General features: G+C 37.2%; 1 protein-coding gene across 1 annotated transcript in view; it reads left to right on the plus strand.

Moving 5' to 3' along the window:
- CYLC1 (cylicin 1) overlaps nucleotides 1-21374 on the plus strand; it is a 40563-nt gene extending 19189 nt beyond the window's left edge. The window contains exons 2-5 of the mRNA XM_084869649.1: nucleotides 8060-8100; nucleotides 10671-10789; nucleotides 12675-14138; nucleotides 21281-21374. Coding sequence (XP_084725775.1) covers nucleotides 8060-8100; nucleotides 10671-10789; nucleotides 12675-14138; nucleotides 21281-21313 — 1657 coding nt within the window. The 3' untranslated portion in view covers nucleotides 21314-21374. The remainder of the gene's footprint in view (nucleotides 1-8059; nucleotides 8101-10670; nucleotides 10790-12674; nucleotides 14139-21280) is intronic.
- The last annotated feature ends 1582 nt before the right edge of the window (nucleotides 21375-22956 follow it).

A 22956-nucleotide genomic window follows, 5' to 3' on the forward strand; every position in this document is an offset into this window, starting at 1 on the left:
TTAACGGGCAGTGGGACATCCTTTGAGGCGTCCCAGATTGGAGTGGGTGCAGGCTGGGCTCAGGACAATCCCACTCTGTGCATGAATTTCATGCACTGGGCCTCTAGTACTATAATATGGGGGACCAATTCAAATTCTCACCATTTGTTTCATACCCACAAAAACCACTTCAAGGGCATTAATGATCTTTCACAACTGACCAGTTTTGTGCAAGTAAACCATGTTTCTTTTTTTTTAAAAAAAAAAAACTTGTTTACTTGCCCAGGCTCAAGCATATTAAAATCTAGCACATAAAGCCAGTTACTAGAGGTAGAAATACACACAATATACTATTATGGCAACAACCATCAATTACAGTTAAGAATTTTTCTGTAACAACCAAATGGATAATCAAATATTGCAACAACTCAAGTATTACTGAGCAAAGTGCATTTCTGCACTATTCAGTGTTGCTATTCAGTTTTCTAACTTAAAACAGCCTATGATAACTGGCAGCAAAGAAAATCCTTGCAATAGACTGCCTTCTGCTTGCAAACTTATGATGTGAGTATTGCATGCTGCTAATATGCTATCTAAACATTAAAGATACTCTAAAATATTTGATGGTATCGATAGACTATGATTATGACATTACACTACAAAAAAAACCTTATGCAGAAGAAAATCCTAACTGACGTGATTCTGCTTTAAATATTGTGAAAACATTACAGTGGAATGAATTTTCGCAATGGTTAGGTCAAACGCAGTTACATCATAGCAACAGTATGTTTTCTACAACTTAAGGCTTTGGCTGGTTCTTTAAGTCAGCTTATTCCTCTGATTCTTCTTCTTCAGCAGTTTCTAGCCAGGTTAGTCACTGATTCACCTGGAACAAAGCCTTGCCTTTCCCCAGAAACTCTTGGGTTATATCTTCTTTCCAAGCCAAGAGAGCTTCTTCTTCAATAATTTCCATGTCATGGAAGTGAACAAAAAACTGGAGTAACATGCCTTTTGGGAATTTGCTATTGTAGCAATGCACCTGAAGAGCATAGAGGGCATTGACTTGTAGATCAACATGATCTTGAAGGAATTTCTGCATCACTGGCTTGAAAGAAAGAAGCAGTTGTTTTTCCTGCTCTAACTGATTTCTGGAAGGAGCAGTGGAAGAATCTGTTTCATCACTGGGTGGGTTTACTTCACTAGAAATATACTGTAAGAAGCTAGTCATTAAGATGTTCACAAATCCTGCTGAAACCGGTTTGGCTCAATGGATAGAGCGTCTGCTTGGGAACTGAAAGGTCCCAGGTTCGATTCCGGTCAAGGGCATGTACCTTGGTTGCGGGCATATCCCCAATAGGGGATATGCAAGAGGCAGCTGATCGATGACTCTCTCATCAATGTTGCTAACTCTCTCTCTCTCCCTTCCTCTCTGTACAAAATCAATAAAATATATTTTTAAAAAAAAATATTTCACAAATCCTTTATCTATATGAAGTTTGGGAGAGGTGTTATCTTTAATCCTCTTATCTCTGAATCCATTTCATTCATCACTTTATTTAATTAAATTCCATATATAAGTGAGATTACGTGATACTTATATTTCTCTGACTGGCTTATTTTGGTTAGTAATACTCTCCAGATCCATCCATGCTGTCACGAAAGGTAAGAGTTCCTTCTTTATTATGTTCAAGTCTCTTCTTTCCGCTGTATCATTAATAGATTTCTATCTTCAATATTACCATCTGCCCTAATCTATTTCTTATGCTCACCAATTCATTCTTGATCTCTTCTATTGAATTTTCATCTCCAAAATTTCTTTCCAGTTATCTTTTAAAGTTTCAATCTCTTAGGTAAAGTATACATTTTGTTTGTTGATTTGTTTCTAAGCTCATAAAATTAACTATTTTCTCATATATCTTTGAGTTTTTTTAGAACAACAATCTTGAATTCTTTGTCATTTATATCGTATATTTCTATATTTTAAGTTCGTTTTCTAGAAATTTTTTAAATTTCCTTTTTGAGCTTACTTACTACATTAGTTACCCATAGTATTTGAAGGATTACTTCACTATCTAGACCTCTCTGTATGAGTGGCACTTCTCTAGATGATCAATACAAAGAAGCCTTTCTATTATTTTCCAGTAGGTGGCAATGAATCACAAGTTTTAAACTGTGAAATCCCAGTACTGTTCCTCCCTCCCCCCTCCCCCCCCCCAAGCTAGATGTTGCCTTCACTGTATCCAGGATGTATAGAGGTGGGATGGACAGGGCGGGAGAACCAACCAGCTTCTTTGTTGTTGTACCCTCACAGTAACACCTACCTCAGACCTCTCTGGGGTCCCCCCTGCATACCAACCATGACACTGATCACAAAGTGCATTCTTTGCTGAGCCAAAAGTGTTTTTGAAGTGCCAGTTTTCAAGTTTGCAGATAACGCGCTTTACAGATTTACACCAGGGGTGAAAGGAGGTGAATTCTGGGAGGCTACAAGGTGGCAGAATTCTATGGCTTTGTTTCTCTGTCTAGAATGCCATCTGCCCCAAAACCGCAGGTGCACCCCCATATTGTGTATTTGCACAGGTCTCTGAACCAGTTGCAGCATGTACAGTTCACTCCTGCAGGAAGGCTTGCTAAATTCCTTGGCTCCTTTGTTCAAAGGGAGCACCCGCCACACCTGATTCTTTCCCTAGGTGAGCCCAACCATGCGCTTCTGGCTTCGGGGTTGCTTCCATGGCTCCTAACATCTCTCCTCCCTTCTGGCCTTTGTCTTTTTCTCCCATTTGCCCACTTTTAGATGTTTCAATGTGCAGATTTCTCAGGTATGCTTGTGCATTGAGCAGGAAATTCTTTGTTGAGTTATAGCTGTTCAAATTGTTGAAACTTCAAGGGAAGAGACCAAGGGATTCTCTCACGCTGTAATTCCTCATCTATTAGGTTATAATGCCTGGTTATAATCCACTGTGGATTGAGGTTCCACACTCTGGGCCTTTGGCTCTTATTTCAGAGTTATTATTATTTTTTAAATGTAGCATATGTTTGCATGTGTTAGTAATTTTACCAGCCTGTTTCCTGCCTATATAATGTTCACAGTTTAATATCCTTCTATTATTTTTCCTCTTCCTGTCCCTTTTATTATTTTTTTCTCTTTCATTTGGAAGTTTTACTTCTTTTATGACATCTCAAAAATGTGTAGTTCTCTTGTGTATATTATTAGGATTTTCACCATTAGACATAGTGCTCCTCCACAAATTTTTATATATAATCTCATTTCTATTCCTTGCTATTACTGAGATGGCTAAGTTGTTCCAAGAGTCACACAAACAAAACAAAACAAAACAACCCTGCAAAGTCCCCCCTCACTCTTGGTTTTTCTCAATCATGTTTATTTAAGACTCTTCTTGCTTCTTTAGGTAGGGCTATAAGAGTATTAACATTATTCTCAAAGTTGCTTTTTCTGTGTCCCATAAATTTTGGATTTTTGTGTGTCCATTTTCATTTGTATTCAGGTGGGTTTTTTTATTTCTTCTTTGATCTCAGTGTTAATCCATTCATTTTTAAATTACATGTCATTTCCCTTCATGTGCTTGAATGGTAGTTCATTTCTAGTTCCATGCCATTGTGATCTGAGAAACTGCTTTATATGATTTCAATATTGAATGAGCTAAGACTTATTTTGTTTCCTAACAAGTTGTATATTTTGGGAATATTCCATATGAACTTGCCAATAATGTATGTATATGTATATATATATATATATATATATATATATGTGTGTGTGTGTGTGTGTGTGTGTGTGTGTGTGTGTGTGTGTACACATATATAAACTAGAGGCCCAATGCACAAAATTTGTGCAAGGGGCTCAGTCCTCACAGCCACAGCAGCTGCCCTTGGCTCTCACAGCTATAGAGGCTGCTCTTGACCCTTGCAGCTGTAGAGGCTGCTTTCAACGCTTACAGCCCCAGCTTCATTCAGAAGGTCATCCGGAAGGATGTGTGGAAGGTCTTTCAGCTTTCCAGTCTCATTAGCATATTAAGCTTTTGTTATTATAAATACACACACACATATATTGTATGTATATTATATATGTATATATATGTATATGTTCTCTTATATTGGGTGCATATATGTTTATCAGGATTATGATCTCTTGTTGATCAATACCTTTAGTATTATATAGTGACCTTCTTTGCATTTTTTATGATTTTTGTTTTGAAATGTATTATGTCACATATAGGAATTGCTACCCAAGCTTTTATTTCATTTCAATTTGCTTGGAATATTGTTTCAAGTCCTTTACCTTTAGCTTGTGTGAATCTTTTGTTCTGAAGTGGGTCTCTTGTAGAAAACATATATGGATCTTTTTTTTTTTATGTATTCTGCTTCCACTATATCATTTAATTGTAGCATTTATTCCATTTACATTTATGATTATTATTGAGTAGAGGCCAAGTGCATGAAATTAATGCACAGGTAGGATCCCCAAGCTTGGCCAGAAATCAGGGCCTATCAGGGCCTTCCTTACCCCAGCTGTCAGCTACTAGTTGGGGCCTTCCTTTGTTCCATGGGTGCTGCCCAACCTTTGCAGTCAGACATCTGGCAGTCAGACCTCCCTCTGACAATCCAGGGCCACTCAGGGGATATCCAGTTACCGGGTTAGGCCTGTTCCCTGCAGTTGGACATCCAGTAGTCAGACATCCCTCTCACAGTCTGAGACCCCTCACTCCTAACTACCTGCCTGCTTGCTCCTAATCACCCGTCTGCTTGCTCCTTACTACCCACCTGCTTGCTCCTTACTGCCTGCCTGCTCACTCCTTACTGTTCACCTGGTTGCTTTGGCTTTCATATATATAGACTAGAGGCCCAGTTCATGAAATTCATGCATGGGGAGATGTCCCTCAGCCTGGCCTGCACCCTCTCCAATTTGAGTCCCCTCAAGGGATGTCCAACTTCTGGTTTAGGCCCGATCCTTGGATTAGGCCTAAATCAACAATCGAACATCCCTCTCACAATCCAGGACTGCTGGCTCCTAACTGCTCACCAGCCTGCCTGCCTGACTACCCCTAATCACCTCAGCCTGACTGCCTGATTGCCTCTAACCACCTCTGCCTGCTGGCCTAATCTCTGCTTAATTACTCACATGCTCGCCTGGTCACCCCTAACTACCCTCCCCTGCCAGCCTGGTCACCTCCAACTGTGCTCCCGTGCTGGTGTGTTTGCCCCCACTGCCCTCCCTTGCTGACCTGATCACCCCCAGCTGCCCTCCTCTGCCAGTCTAGTCACCCCCTAACTGCTTGCTTTCCTGCACTGGCCTGATTATGCCCCTAACTGCTTGCTCCCTTGCTGGCCTGATCTTGCCCCTAACTGCTTGCTCTTCTGCCAGCCTGATCACCCCTAACCACCTCTGCCACAGCCCCCACCACTGTGGCTTTGTCCAGAAGGAAGTTGGATGTCCAGAAGATGTTCAGTCGACCTGGTCTAATTAGCATATTACCCTTTTATTAGTATAGATGTTTGCTGTGGAAAAAGTCCTACATTTACTTTTTTATTTTATTTTTTAACTTTAAAAATATTACTCCATTGTCTTCTGGCATCTATCACTCATTTTCTTCTTTATGTCAAGATATAGCTTGGGGTCATATACCAAAAATATCCACAGAATAATTTATAAAATTTAAAAACCTAATATATTTTAAAGAAAGAAAACTATTTCGAAGTTTAATCATATTTGATCTTCTAATAACCTAATGCAAAGCCCATATCTATGTAAAGGAATCATGCCATAATATATGGCAAAATCATCCCTTTTCTCACTATTTCTTGATTGCTTTTTCTAGTGTTCTCCAAATTGGGGTATATGTGAAATTAATCCATCGAAGTGTGTGAATAAAATACTATAATTTCAATTTATATGATTTATTTAATCTTTAAAATGTATCTATCTTAATGTATGATTTATATAAACTATATTATTATAATAGAATATAAATTATACATAAGTTGTACTAAAAAGAAAGTGTTGAAAACACTACACTGTAGAAAGGAAGTGAAAAATCAATGTAGGTGCAATGTGTCTTTTTCCAAGAATATGAAAGCATTGATCAGTTAGCACGCCAGGCTTCCAAACTTAAATTCCCATGATCACAGGCCATACCATCTTCCCCCAAGATCATTTAGAGTTGTGATTCTTAATCAGAACTGAATATCCAAATTATCAGAGAAAAAAATGTAAACGCATACTTAATTAAGCACACCCAGAAATTCTGCTTCATGAATCTACGAGTTTTCAAGAATGTTTATATTTTTGAAAATTTCCAAGTTAATTCTGACATTAACCTTCAGTTGTGAACAACCGGATTACATATTTTAATTACTCAGTATCTCCAAAATCTTTCCTAAGTAAGTCAGTAGTTATTTAATGATGAGTATAGGCTAGGATTTGGGCTTTAGACTACAGCTTTACTTAGGAAATGAAAATATGTCTAACTCAAATATAAATATGTTTGACTAATTTTACTTATTTTTTGTTTACTAATTTGATAGTTTAGAAAAGTAACTAAAAGGCCTTAGAATATATATATATATATATATATATATATATATATATATATATATATAATATCAGATTAAGGAGTGTTCACAACTCACTATTCTTGCTAACTAATATGGAAGTATTATTTAAAAAATAATATAATTATTATCAAATCAAATTGGCACTTTCCAAATAGAACATATCATGCATCAACTTCTCCTGTGTGTAAGAACAATACAAAATACAGATAAATTGTTATAGTATATGCCACTATCACACATCATTAGTGGTTTGATTTTATGTAAGTACTGAGACAACATCAAAATGAAGATTTTAAAAAAACTTATTTAGTGAATGTAAAAGATATGTGGCTAATTACCATTTTAAACTTTTTCACTGAAAAACTGGAGGTATACTGGTTGGATTTACTATTCTATATAATTAAATAAAAGTCTATATAGTAAAAGCTTAATATGCAAATTGACTGTCACTCCAACACACAAGATGGCTGTCCCCATGTGGTCCAAGATGGCTGCCCCATGTGGACACAAGATAGCCACCACAAGATGACCAGCAGGGAAGGGCAGTTGTGGGCAATCAGGCTAGCAGGGGAGGGGAGTTGGGAGGGATCGGCTTGCAAGAGAGGGCAGTTGGGGGCAATCAGGCTTGCAGTGAAGGACAAATAAGGTGGGCCAGGCCTGCAGGGGAGGGCAGTTAGGGTGACCAAGCCAGTAGGGAAAGGCAGTTGGGAGGGACAAGGACTGCAGGGGGGGCAGTTGGGGGGATCAGGCCTGTAGGGGAGGGCAGTTTGGGACAACCAGGCTGGCAAGGGAGGGCAGTTAGGGATGACTGATCAGCAGGGGAAGGCAGTTGGGGGCGACCAGGCTGGCAGGGGAGGTCAGTTAGGGGCAACCAGGCTGGCAAGGGAGAGCAGATAAGGGGGACCAGGTCTGCAGGGGAGGACAGTTAGAGGCAATTGGGCTGGCAGAGGAGCAGTTAGGCATCAATCAGGCTGGCAGGAGAGTGTTTAGGGGGTGATCAGGCTGGCAGACAGAGCTGTTATGGGCAATCGGGCAAGCAGGCAGGGGAGCAGTTGGGAGCCAGCAGTCCTGGATTGTGATAGAGATGTCCAACTGCCCGTTTAGGCCTGATCCCTTGAGGGTTCCCAGATTGGAGAGGGTGCAGCCTGGGCTGAGGGACACAGCCCACCCCCTGACCCCCCCGTGCATGAATTTCATGCACCAAGCCTCTATTATTTTATATATTTTATAATATTCAAATTAATGTTTTTATTTTATCTTTTGTTCCACTATTTTTGTTGAAGTTTCTGGTAAAAATATACTTTTTATCATATATAACTTGATTTAGAGGAAAGATATGATATGGATTTTAAGTATACATTTTTAGATAATGGAAATCAGATAATTCATGAAATTTCTTTTTTATTATTGAGAGCTATTAATAATTACTGATCAATAGTAATTATTACTGTTATTATTATCTGTAGTACAAAGTCAATTAAAGCATTTTCTTTCTTTTTTTTTTTAATAGACAAGCAGTAAACATCAAACCATATGACAAGTCCATGCCAAGTAAGAAATTTTAGTCCTTGGAGTTTATTATCTTTTAGATTTGAAAATAAGTTTATTGGTAAATTACTAGTATCTTCCATTCAATATGATAAAGCATAAAATGTATTGAAGTTTTGTTAAAATTTAGGAAAATATATGTGTGAATGTATATGTCTATTTTGGTATGTGTGTATTTGTAAAATATTTCTGCCCTTGATGTGAGTTTGTATGCATTATTTTAAAAGATAATATTTAATATACTCTTCCTCATGATAAAAAACAACCTTAGTTTCATAAGGCTCCTTTATGTTTAAAATTAACTACAACAAAATGAAAATTAGAAAAGGAAAATACAGTTAGAACGATGAAGTGGATGATCCATTTGTTATACAAATACAACTTTCAAAAGTTCTTAGTATATTGAGTTTAAATCTATCTTCATTACTACAATGTTTACCCATTGGTTCTACTTCTTCCTTCAAGAAATTCCAGAAATAAGTCTCTAATTTTGTGATTAAGAGAATAGACACTGGACCCAAAATATCTGTTTGAATTTTAAATCGTATACTTTATTACGATTTTGATCAAATAATTTAAAATCACTACTTTATTTTTCTACATCTGTAAAACAGAGGCAATTATCTATCTATATAAAAGCCCAACCAACCATCACAACCAAACAAATGATTGAACAGGTTGTGTGGGGTGATCAGGCTGGCAAGCGGGGGGTTAGTGAGGGGCGACCAAATAACTGAGCAGCAGGCTGCGTGGGGTGACCAGGCCGGCAGGGGGAACATTGGGGGTAACTAGGCTGGCAGGGGGGAAAGTGAGGTGACAACCAAAACAACCAACACAACCTGTACAACCAAAACAACCTGTACAGCAGGCTGTGTGGGGCGACCAGGCTGGCTGGGGTGGAGGGGCAGTGAGGGACAACCAATCAACCAAACAGCAGACTGCATGGGGCAACCATGTCAGCAGGGCAGGAGCAGTGAGGGATGACCAAATGATTGAACAGCAGGCTGTGTGGTGTGACCAGGTTGGAAGTGGGGGCAGTTGTGGGCAACCAGGCCAGCAAAAAGGGGGGAGAGGGGGGATTGGAGGCAATCAGGCCAGCAGGCAGAGGCAGTTAGGGGTGATCAGGCCAGCAAAAGGACAGTTAGGGGTGACAAGGCCAGCAGGGAGGGCAATGAGGGGTGATCAGGCAGGCAAGCTGGTGAGTAGTTAGAAGCCAGTGGACCAAGATTGTGAGAGGGATGTCTGACTGCCAGTTTAGGCCCGATCCCTGGTATCAGGCCTAAAGTGACAGTCAGACATCCCCCAAGGGGTCCCAGATTAGAAAGGGTGCAGGCTGGGCTGAGAGGACCCCCTGTCCGGGCACGAATTTCATGTACTGGGCCTCTAACACATTATATTATCTAATTTAAAGCGTTGCTTGAGGATTAAATGAGGTGATCTGTATAAAATGTTTAAAACACTGTCTGATACATAGTAAGCACTATTTTATGTTACCAGTTACAACTATTTTATAAATGCTTTACTACTATTCTTCTATATAACATCTTAAATATTTGAAAATAGAGAGCACAGTGTCCCCATCTTTAGGACTGTCCTTAATTACCTCACCAGTTCTCTTTTCGCAGAGCTATCACATAATGTGATCACCTGGATCACTCTATTCGGGATACCCTAAAGTGTGTATATGTTCCTTTAATAAATTTGATTAAACTTATTTGGGTAACAATAGTTAATAAAATTATATAGGTTTCAAGTATACAATTCTATAATACATCTTCTCTATATTACATTGTGTGTACACACAACATCAAGTCTCCTCTTTTTAAAATAGAGTTCACAGAACTGAATGGATTATTTTGCTCTGTGGTCCTAATTCTTGTGTCTTGGAATAACACTGAGGTCAGAGGAGTGCTGAAATAAACGATTAGATCTAATCAATTGAGATTTTTACAATTTAATTTATATTCAGCCTTGTGTTAGCTATTATGGAGACTATACAAGTAGTCATATTGTCTGCAACCTAGCCAAAGGGACACAAAAGAAGTAAACCAAGATAGAGGAGATTATGAAGATGTTTGAAAATAAAAAGTGAATCTTCCTCTATTTTCCATTCCTATCGTTGTACTATTTTAACTATTATTATTTAAATATCTATCTGTAAAAATGGGTTTAATCTAGAAAATTAAATTATATCTTGTGATGGAAGATTTGAGGATTAAATGATGTTGTGGACACCTAATGCAATATACAGATGATATATCATAAAATTGTACACTTGAAACCTATATAATCTTATTAACTATTGTCACCCAATAGATTTAGGTTTTTTTTTAAGATGATAAATGCTATTTTTAAATATAGTTATTGCAGATGAAGACATAATCTTTTATTGTAAAATCTCATTGAAGTCCCTAATTGGTATTCAAAGAAACTACAAACTCCAGAAAGAAAAGGGATATTTTGAGTTATAACTTAGTTTAATCAAACAATATATTTCTTACTCATGAATATCTCAGTATTCATGAAAGTATGCCTGCTAACTGTAAATTATTTATTGTCTTCTCTTATGTTAGTCAGAGAATCAAGAAGAAAATTATGGAATCAAGAATCCTTCACTTTGACATTTTCCAAACCACCTCAGCCAGGTAGAAAAAAGATATCAAGACCTTCAGAATTACAAATCACAGTTCCTGTAAGTACTGAAAAGGGTATTTTAAAACTAAATCTAAGATAATATATTATATAAATATAGATAAACATATGTAATTTGAATTTTACTAAATATTGGTAGCAGATATTTTAATATGCATAATTCTCCATAAATCAGGTTTTCCTCATCTGTTTCAGATAAAACTTTTATTTATATGTGGCTCTACATTTCAACAACATTATATAGCTAAAAGGATAAGAAAGCTAAATAATCAAATACTGCAAATGGTGAGATATCTCAGAAAATTTTTTACCAGATGTAAAACCAAAAAAATTGAAACTCAGAACAGGAGCTGCTCTTGATGAGGTGTCAGAGCCTCTCCCTTTTCCTCAATATGGCTCTAAGGATACTAGATACTGGGAGGATAAAGTTTTTTACTACTTTTATAAAGTGGAGTTATCAGCAGCCAAAAGAAAAACTAGCTCTCAGAGGTCAATCCATACTGTTATCAAATTATGTTTCAAAAACATATCCAAAAGCATCATTACATTCAGTACGCTTATTCAAGAGCTATTCATTACATCTGTAGTGATTTAGTGTATGTTTTTTCTTTATCATCTTCCTTTAATTCCTTATGACCAGTTCATTGACTGGTGATGACTATACTGAATAGTTGAAAGAATATAAGAAGTAAATGTAAAATTAATCTAAAAATCCACTATGACAAATGTTGGGTGGGAGTGTAAAAATACTACACTACTGCTACACAAATTAATCTGAATCAAACATTTGTTTTATTCTATGTATTTGCTTTTGATAACACTTCACAACAGGGAAGTTGATCAGAGACATTGAAAGCAGAAATAGAAATGAGGCTTTGCCTGAAGCCTACAGCTATCACAAGAATTGGCATGGCAATCTTGATGGGCATAAGCTTATTTATTAACTAACTTGAGGGTCAAAGATACACAAAATGTTCTAAAAGGTCTCTCCCATATTGGGTCCAAAATGAACCCACTATCAATTGTAAATACAGGCCCTGAAATATCATGGATCATTTTTTGTCTGCTTCAATCTCAGTATAAATCAATATGTGAATAACATTTTTCCTAAAGTAATTTTATTTGCAAAGTAGAATTATCCTAGCCATTAAAGAGGCAATATGCTAATTGACCTTTACACCATTGCAAAGATGGTAGTGCCCATAGTCAATAAGGAGGGAATATGCTAATTGACTGTTCTTCCTTCAAATATGGAGGTGCCCACAGCCACAAGATGGCGGCATCCAGTCCCCTCAGCCTTGCCGGGGTGACAGGGTGGACCCAGCCACTCTGCATGCCATCTAGAGTCCCCCAGTCCCCTCAGCCCCCCAGCCACCCAGGGCTTGTCTGAGACACAGACAAGCCTCAGGTGGTGCCTTCCCTGCCACCCAGGACCAGCCTGAGGTGCAGGCAAGCCTCAGATGGTGGCTACCCAGTGCCCAGGGCCATCCGAGGCTCAGATAACCAGGGCTGGCCAGGGCTTGTGCTGCCGGCAGTGACAGCAGCAGAGGTGTCATGGGACATCACCTTTTCCTGATCACCAGGTGGCCTCCTGCCCCTGAGGGCTCGTGACTGTAAGAGGGGGCAAGCCACGCTGAGGGATCCCCCTCCAGTGCATGAATTTTCATTCACTGTGCCTCTAGCCTCATATAAAAACATATAGGACATTGGAAAAAATAAATTTTAAATAGATGGTTAGTAAGAAACCAGACTTATTTTCAATTTTTAATATATAATTATTTTTTATTTCATGAAAAATTTTAAAATTTATTGGGGTGACTTTGGTTAATAAAAGCATATAGGTTTCAAGTATACAATTCTATGTTACATTATCTGTATATTGCATTGTCAAAAATTCTTGTTGTTATTCTAACTAATCTTTTTAGAGATATGATAAAAGAAAATTGGAGGAAGTCTGTAAGCCAGCTCATACATGGATATGGCATTTTTTAAGAAAAAATTTCCAAAGACCATCTAATTACTTCACTCTCAGGCAACAAGCTCCATTTAGACATCCCTATACTCTTAAAGCCCATCCTAAAAATTTTAAAGATGACAGTAAAAAAATAACATTTAAGAAAAATTCCAAGAAAAATACTCACCCACATGAGACAACTATAGAATCCAAGGAAACAGGAAATGATAAAAAATCTAAAATAGCAAACAAAGAAGATAAAACTCCATCAAAATCATTACATGCAAGTGAACTATCTAAGAAGTCAGAGTACAAGTCTGGGATAAATCCAAAATCCAAAAATTATCAGACAGTCTTAATAATACATCCAAAAAATAGTAGAGCTTTCAAAAATTCCAAAGATACAGACATTGAACCCATATGTACAAAAAAGGATTCTAAGAGCTCAAAGAACAATTCTAATGCCAAATCTGAGGCTTGCTCAAAAAATAATTCCAACATGAATTTAATGCTATATTTAGAGGAGTCTGGTGCTGAATCTATGGAATTCGATATGTGGTTAAAGAATTACTCACATAATAATTCAAAGAAACCTGCAAAGAAAGACTCAAAGAAAAGCTCTGATGCTGAATCTGGAGATTCAAAAGATGCAAAGAAAGATAAAAAAAAGAAAGGAGACAAGAAGAAGAAGAAGAATGCAAAGGACACAGAGTCTACTGAAGTGGAATCTGGGTCTGAATTGGAGTCAAAAAAAGGTAAGAAAGATTTGAAGAAAGGTAAGAAACCTTTAAAGAAAGATGACAAGAAAAAGGATATCAAGAAGGAAGTATTGTCAACTGATGATGATCCTGAATCTGAATCGATCTCAAAAAAGGGTGAAAAAGATGAAAAAAATAAGAAAAAGTTAAAGAAAAGTGAGAAAAAGAAGCCTGCAATGAAGTCTGAAAAGTCTAGTGAAACTGAATCTGATTGGGAGTCACAAAAGGATAAGAAAGATTCAAAGAAAGCTACTAAAATGCCAAAGAAATATTCCAAGAGAAAGGATGCAATGAAAAACATAGACTCTACTGACGCTGAATCTGATGTGTCTTTGAAGAAAGACACAAAAAAACCTGTAATAAGCAAAAGTTCGGATACTGAATCTGAAGAGTCAATGTATAAAGCTGGGTCTAAAAAGAAAGTTGTTTATGAATCTGATGCAACATCTACAGATTCAAAGAAGGAAGCACTGGTAAGAAAAAGAAATGTTAAAATGGCATTCAGAAGGACCTCATTTAAAGGAAGAGGAAAAAGCACAATTATAGGTAGAGTTCCTCCATCAAGAGAGAGTTCACTACCATCTCCTTGCGAGCCTTTACGCCTATCACCTAAGATCAAACATATCTGTCGGTGCAAGTTGGATCCTCCAAAACCAAAACCAAGATATGCTCCTTTGGTATGTTTACTCATTTTATTTTATAGATATATATTAGAAATGAAAGGTATTTTAATTTTTTGAATTCCTATTTTCTCTAAAGAATAGTCCTCTTTTACTGAAATATTGACAAGTTTGGGACTCTCAGGTAAGAAAGATAAAGAATACTTCTAAAACACTAAAAATAGTTGCAAAACAAATGTCAAAAAGTTAGAATAATATATAGACTGAAGCATATAGAACTTGTGATTTGAAAAAAAAACACTTAAAATTAATTGTAACGGGAATCACATTGCAAAAGTGGTTAACTGTTCTATACATGAGGGGGAAAAATGAAACTTGACTAAAACTTGTACAGAGGCAGATTTGAGTAAGATATAAATACATTCTTTAGGAAATTGCTGACTATAGGGGGGGGGGAACATAACCAATATCCAGACAGAGCTTGTTGGAACTAAAACATACCATAATTCAGATAGGCAAAATATTACTTATTTAATCCATATCTGAACTAAACTTCTTTATGAGACATTATTCTTACTGATGATCAGAAAAAAAGTTAACTTGCAAGAAGTAACTGGAACTCCTCTGGTTTATAAATGTTTCTTTCAGGTTAGCTCAGTCTCATGGAATAAATATTCCATAAATTTAAATTTTGCATTTTGGCCCACCGGGGTATGACCTCTTTCATCCTCCTTCACCCAACATCTGGCTATAAGGGGAAACTTAAGTAGAAATGTCACTTTGGTTAGAGCTGCTTCTGTCCTCCATGTTGTCCTCTCTTTATAGTTTTCTCTTGTCATTGGTTGAGTTGTAGCTCATATTCATGGTTACAGTGTATCAGCCTGTGTTTCTCTGCTTTCTTACATAGTTTGTTTGTTTGTTTTGTCTATTTTCAGTATGGTATGGCAAAATCTGCTAAAATGAGAGAATCTGTAGCTATGTCTGGGTATTGATATTGAGCTTCTAATATTAATCTCCTCCTCCCCTTTCTCTACTTCTTCACTGTCCTCCTATTCTTCTTTTTCTTTTTTTCTCAAAGGGCTTCAATTTACTCTTCTAAACTTGTTGGAATCTCCATTTGCTTTTCATATATTCTTTTGGAATTTATAAATTTTTTTCTCTCTCAGAAAGTCTGGAATTTTAAGTCCATTTTATCCTACTGGATTCAAAAAGTCAGCTTTGAGACTAAAAGCTGAAATAATAATGCCCTTGGTTAGAGTTCAATCTTGGAGGTTGAGTCAATGGGTGGGTAGTAAAAAATGAATATATATTGGGGCTATAAGGATGAATATATATATTGTTGGATAATTTTAAGGTAAATAAAAACAGTAACCTCAAATAGCTGTATTATTTTCCACAAGCAGTTTTTATAAAAAATCAGTAAAAGTAAGAAAACAATTTGATGCCAAAGATAAGTTCAACTTCAGGATACATTCTGGACTTATATGTATTCACCACCAAAGGTCTTTAAAAACTTCCATATACTATGGAAACCAGTTTGGCTCAGTCGAGCATCGGCCTGCGGACTGAAAGGTCCCAGGTTCAATTCCGGTCAGGGGCATGTGCCTTGGTTGCAGGCACATCCCCAGTAGGGGGTGTGCAGGAGGCAGCTGATTGATGTTTCTCTCATCAATGTTTCTAACTCTCTCTTCCTCTCTGTAAAAAATCAATAAAAATATTTTTAAATAAATGAATAAATAAAATTCCATATGCTTAGCTACCATCCAGTCAGACTTTTCTATCCTTACCACTTTTCAAGATTACCAAATGCTTTCTTGGGACCGCATCAACTGGTCTCTCCTCACCTTTTTTTATATTTTTGACAGTATTAGAGATGCTCCCATTTCCCTCTTACCCACTTCCATCCAGCAGCTGACCTACCCCTACATCTTATTCTGTAATCTGATAGCATTTGAGCTAATCTCTCCCTCTTGATAAAGCACTTACTTTACTTGACTTCTATGACTCCATGCTCTCTTGTTTTTCTTTCTACTTATTTATTGCTTTTTACTATCTTTATTGTATCTTTATCTACCTAACATTTAATGAGGGAATGACCAAAAACTTGGTCCTGATTTTTTCTATCTATAATTTTCCCTTGGTGAGTTTATTAAATGCATTGATTTCATATACCATCTGTCTACCGATGAGTACAAAATTATTACATGTAGCTCTGATCTTCCCATTGAGTTTCAAATTCTTATATATAACTGTTGTGGCAGAATGCATGAGAGAATGATCAGCCAGCACTCTGAGGAAGGAAAGTTTAACCTTTATTTCACAGATCTGCTAGTCCAGGGGAATTCCAGATCCAAAGCCTGAACAGAACTCGTGGGGAGACTATGACTATATATCTCCTCCTTTGGTGGGCCCCTGAGCGTTCCCGCAACTCCATCCAAGTCAGTTTTGGCAGGGTCCTGGGGTTAGGCTCTGTAGATCTGCCCAAGTCAGTCAGAGTGGGGAAGTAAGACCACAGTTTTAACCAGATACCGAACTAGGTTGCAACCCCTCCCCCCTGGCTGCCATTTTACTTTTCATCCCCCCCCCCCCCCCCCCCCGCCGCCGCCTCTTATTCCACAGGCTATTCTTAGCCTTGGGGATTATAAAGACTCAGCAATTTTGGGCAAGTTCAATGCTTTAGCTACAATACTTCCTGCTGAAGGAGAGGCGACAAAAAAAAAGGTTCAGTATCCCGAGTCTTCACCATCTTCCCCAAAGGGGTTGTTGGAGTAGCAAGAGCAGAGAAGTTCCCCTCCCAGTACCAGTCTGGGGTTCTGGCAACACTTGTATGAAGACAGAATAAAACTATTAGAATAAAACAAAAACAATAATTATCCAGATAGGAGGGGATTAGGAGATTCAGGTCAGGCAGCCGGATCCTCTGTCTTCTTGAAGATGATCCACAGTGGGTGGTTCAGGTCAGAGATCACCTTCCACTCTGGATGCTGATTGTCCATCTGGTGGGCTGCTTTTACTCGGGAGCTGTGGATCCAGGTGTTCAGTCCTGCAACTTTGAGAGCAGAGGGGTTGGTTAGTATGACTGGATAAGGTCCCTCCCAGGTTGGCTTAAAGGGTTCCTTTTTCCAATCTTTTACCCAAACCTGGTCCCCAGGCTTGTGGCAGTGCACAGCTGTTCCTAGAGAGATGGGCAATAGATCAGTAACCCATATGTGGACTTCAAGGATAGTTTTCCCAAGTCCTTGTAGTTGTTTCTGAATTTCTAAGTTCCCTATTTCCCCCAAATCTCCATTTGGCCAAATTAAGGGAGGGATTCTGCCATATGGAATTTGAAATGGAAAGAACCCTACCCTGGCTCTCAGGACACAAAACACCTGTAGGTACACAAGTGGTAAGATATCTGTCCAGGACAAGTTCGTCTACTGGCATAGCTTAGCCATAGCCTGCTTGAAAGTCTAGTTCATGTGTTATACTTTCCCTGAACTCTGGGGCCTGTAGGCTGTATGTAAGTTCCACTTAATTCCTAAGGCCTTAGCTACCTGCTATATTACCTTAGCTATAAAGGTTGGGCCATTATCTGGCCCTATGAGTTTTTTTTAAATATATTTATCGATTTTTTACAGAGAGGAAGGGAGAGGGATAGAGCGTTAGAAACATCAATGAAACATCAATCAGCTGCCTCCTGCATACCTCTTGCTGGGGATATGCCCACAACCAAGGTACATGCCTTTGACTGGAATCGAAACTGGGACCTTTCAGTCTGCAGGCCGATGCTCTATCCACTGAGCAAAACTGGTTGGGGCATGACCCTATGGTTAATGGAATTTTATACCAAGGAATTATGTCCTTTGTGACTTTTCTCACCTTCTCCGTGTGGGTAGGATATGCCTCAACCCAGACTGTAAAGGTGCTAACAAAAACTAAAAGATATTTATTTCCTCTACTGGGGCACTATTTCTGTTAAGTTTACCTCTAGATCTTCAAAGGGAGCCTGCCCACAGCGCTGAATTCCTATTGGTCCTACAGGACCCTGCCTTGCCTTGTTCTGTACACAGAGGATGCAGCACTGTGTGACTGAGCTGCATAAGGAGGGGAGATGGGCAATTAGATAGTACCTGCTTAACAAGGATTCTAGAACCATTTTCCCTAAATGGTTAAGTTCATGCTGCTGGAGGACTACTCTATGAGCTAACTGTTCTGGAATGTAGACCCTATGATATGGGAATGTCCACCAACCTTCTTTCATCCTTTTACTCCCTTCTTGTTGGGCATATTCTTCTTGAGGGATATACTTTGGAGATTCAGCATGATCTGCGATGGCACTGCTCACTCCTTAGCAGCTAGCCTTGCCATTGCATCTGTGTGATGGTTCCCTTCTGACACTGAGTCTTCTCCTGTTTGGTGTCCTCTACAATGGATGACTGCTACTTCCTTGGGCTCCCAGACTGCTTCTAGTAACTTCAAGATCTCATTCTAATTTTTTATTTCTTTTCTTCCAGCTGTCAAGAGCTCCTTTCCTTACATATAGCCCCATGGATATGCAGGGTAACGAAGGCATAGTGCAAGTCAGTGTAGATGTTTGTGCGCTTATCCTTACTGAGATATAAGGCTCTGACTGGGGCCCAAAGTTCTGCCCGCTGCACTGATTATCCTTTAGGAAGGGTCTGTGCCTCTATTATTTCAAATTTTTATACCACTGTATACTCAGCTCATCTTTTTCCTTTATCTAGGAAGCTATGGCCATCCATTAACAATACTAAGTCTGGATTTGGTAGAGGCCTGTCTATTAGATCTGGCTGGCTGGAGTAAACCTCCTCTGGGATTTCTAGATAATCACACTCCGGGGTTTCCTCTGTGATGTCAGCTGCAAATAGTAACAGCTTTACTTCTTTTCTGATTTAGATGAATTTTGTTTCTATTTCTTGCCCAATTGCCCTGGCTAGAATTTCCAATTCTATATTAAATATAATTGGTGAGAGTAGGATTTTGTCTTGTCCCTGATCTTATATAAAAAGCTTATCACCATTAAGTACTATTTTAACTGTGGGTTTGTTACATATGGCCTTTATTATGTTAAGATACATTCCTTTTATACTCATTATTAGAGGCCCAGTGCACGAAATTTGTACCGACAATCAGGGCTGATCTGGACCTTCTGGCTGCTGGCCAGGGCCTTCCTTCCCAGATGCCAGTTCTTTTTATTCATGCCACCTCCTGATGGTCAGCACATGTCATAATGAGTGGTCGAATTCCCAAGGGGACAATTGGCATATTAGCCTTTTATTATATAGGATTGTGAATTACTTTTTTCATAAATTAATGTTGAATTTTGTCAAATCCATTTTCTGCATTTAAGGAGATTATTTTTTATCCATCATTTTGTTAATGTGGTGTAATGAATCCACTGGATTGTGATATATTTTTTAATGTATTGTTGTGTGTGATTTGCTAGTCTTTTGTTCTCTTGAAATCTATATTGTCAGATATAAGTATGGCTGCACCTGCATTTCTGTGGATGACATTTACTTGGAGAATCATTTTCTACCTTTTTATTTTGAGTCTATCTGTTCTTTTGCAGTTTAGATGTTTTTTGTTGTTGTTTGTTTGTTTGTTTTTATCCAATATGTTACTCTGTACCTCTTCATTGGTGAATTCAGTCCATTTGTATTTAAGGTTATTATTCAATGTATGAGGATTTCCAATAGTCATTTATCTTTTTTTCTTCTGCTAATTCTGTGCCTCTATTGGTTCTTTTCCTTTATACCTCTTTGTTGTTTTTGTTTGGTGATAATCTATCATTTTTCTCTGTTTCCTCTTTTTATACATTGTGTATCTCAGGGGATTTTATATGTGTGGTTACCTTTAGGTTTGTTAAAAAGAATATTTCATATATACAGTAGTCTTTTTCTTTAAAAGTGCTCTTTTAATGGTCTTCTGTAATAATAAGTCCTCTATGATAGTTGTCAGTTTGTTCCATGTATCCAAATATTTGTTAAGTGCCATGATGTTGGAAAGAACATTTAACTGTGAATCAAGAATATTAGTGATAAAACACATATATTACAATAAAATCAAGATACTTATAATCAATGATCAAGAAATAAGAACAGATAATTTATGCAGGAAGAGATAAATATAAAAACAAAATAATGAAAAATATTTACTATGAGGTATTAGTAATCAAATAAAACTATGAGATAATTTTTCATCTAATAATGCAGTAACTAAATGTAAAATTGTGTATATAATTTTATATGTATTAAATATATAAAATATATTGTATAAAGATGGATAGATAGATTTTATGTAGAGTTGTCAAGGCTTCAGGCTCATTGGTACATTTGTTCACTGCTGACTATAGAAGAGGAATGACATAAATTGGCTTCATTTTCCTCTGGGCCTATATGGAACTATGTAAGAAAGGTCCTAATTTGATCAATACTCTTTGATTCAGTAATCTCATTATTTAAAATGTATTATAATGAAAAAAATCAGTAGAAGGAAAAACAAACTCTAGGAATAAAAATAATGAGTGCAATAAGTCTATAAGAAAAATCTTTGAAATCTTAATGTATAAAATTAAGAGAATGGTTTAGTAAAACATAAAACAGAGTAGTATGCATTCATTGAAACAATAATTATGAAGCCTTGATAATACAAGGGGAAATTTCATACTATGATGTTGGAACTACACAAAAACCTGCATCCTTGTGGAGAAAGTGGACAAAAACATGCAAATATAAACATACTTGTATCACTGTGGTGTAATTTAGAGTGACTATCAGCTATTTTTAGTGTATTTTTGTGTTTTTGTTCATTATAAATTGTTTAAGTTCTAGTATATTAAAATATTTGTGAAGCTTTAGATTTATAATATAACATTGCTAGGGCCTGGTTTTTTACACAAATGCTGGTGGTGAGACTAGAATTTAGTACTTCTCATCTTTGAGTGGAGATTTTAGAATTACCCAGGAAAGTTGTTGAAAATGCATGTTACTAACTCCATCTCAGAATTTAACTTCGAAGGTCTGGGGTGGAGTCCATGGACCTGTATTTTTAATTAGAAATAACTAAAATTTATATCCAAGTTCTCTTCCACTTATGGCATTCTGCTTTTTTAATTTAGTGCTTAATACACCAGAAACTCTCTATAATGATTAGATAAATAAGAATCTTTTTTTTTCTTATACTTTATTTCTTAGCCTGAAGCAAAGTGGATTCACAAGCTGCTTTAAAGAACAACTGAGTGCTTGCTTTCACAGAATGGCCTTACCACAGTAAACCCCAGCTACTCGCAAATGGGCATTGATACTTCTGTGGGACTGTAATAAATAACATCAAGTCTTCTGTGAGTACCAGGATCTGATTTTTTGCGTGTGATTTATAGAAGTCTTTGTAGAGGTGTGTACTTTATTCATTAAATATCTGAACTAAAGTACTCCAGTATTTTACCCCATGCTCTGAAGCTTCATTTGGAAGCAGTTTTTTCAGTCTAGGTTAAAACTTAGTGATTTTCCTTTTATATTGTGTTAATTTTTTCTTCTATTTACTATTAAAAGAGTAAATAGAGCCCTAGATTGTTTAGCTAAGTAGTGAGAGAATCCTCTTATGCAAGGAAGGGTTTCAGGTTTCATCCCAAACCTGATCATCATACTTATGGGAAGCAACCAATAAAAGGGTCTTCTCTCTCTCTCTCTCTCTCTCTCTCTCTCTCTCTCTCTCTCTCTCTCTCTCTCTCTCTCCCTCCCTCCCTCCCTCCCTCCCTCCCTCCCTCCCTCCCTCCCTCCCTCTCTCCTTCCCTCTCTCCCTCCCTTTCCCTTCCACTCTGACTAAAAATCAATGGAAAAATATATATCCTTGGGTGAGGATTAACAATTAAAAAAGAGTAAGTAGAATGGAAGTAAGCTTATTTTTCATGCCCTTAAAAGAAATAGAGTTTTATGTATATAGCAATTCTCACTTCCCACATACACATACAGTTTTCAATGTAATATTTACCTTGAGACAATTTCCTTTTAGTTTATTACTGTCTTTAATAATAACTTGAAAGTGTCCCTAGAATAATGACAGACATTTGTCAGTTATTTTACATATTTCCATGATTATGCTATCCATATTATTTCCTGAGATCATTTAAGGGCTTTGGAAGAAGAGATAAATAACAGATGATAGATGATAGATAGATGATAGATAGATAGATGATAGATAGATAGATAGATAGATAAATAGAAAATTGATAGATTATTTTCTAAGTACTATAAACTAGATAGCTTGTAAAAATAAAAATTTATTTCACACAATTCTGGAGTCTGGGGATTCTAAGATCAAGGGGCCAGGAGATTTAATGCCTGGAAAGAGCCCACTTTGTGGTTCATACACAGCCCTTCTCACTGTTTCCTCACATGGTGCATAATAGTGAGCCCAGTGGAGATTCTTTTATAGAAACACTAATCTAATTCATGAAGGCTGCACCCTCTCAAAGCATCTGCCAAAGGCCCTATCTAATACCAACATATTGGGCATTTTTAACATATGAATTCTGGGGTCCATAAATATTTAATCTATAGCAATAATACGTACACAGACAGTTAAATGTAAATATAAAAACCTTTCAGTTCACCAAGTCTGCTGTCTGCCTTTATGGTATAATCTTCAGTTCTAATTACTCTCAGAAATGCCTACATTTCTGAGAATTTTAAAGTGGTGTCATTTTTCTAGCTCATTTTATCAATTACATATGTCCTAATTTACAAATAAAATGTTTTTCATTGCAACATTATAAGTAGGAAAGGTTTAAAAATAATCCAATTGTCTGTCAATAAGTGACTGATTGAAAACATAATAGTAATTCTCCACAATGGAATGCCATATGAATGTA

This window comes from Pipistrellus hanaki (assembly GCF_964339955.1).
Source record: "Pipistrellus hanaki genome assembly, chromosome: X".
Lineage (NCBI taxonomy): Eukaryota > Metazoa > Chordata > Mammalia > Chiroptera > Vespertilionidae > Pipistrellus > Pipistrellus hanaki.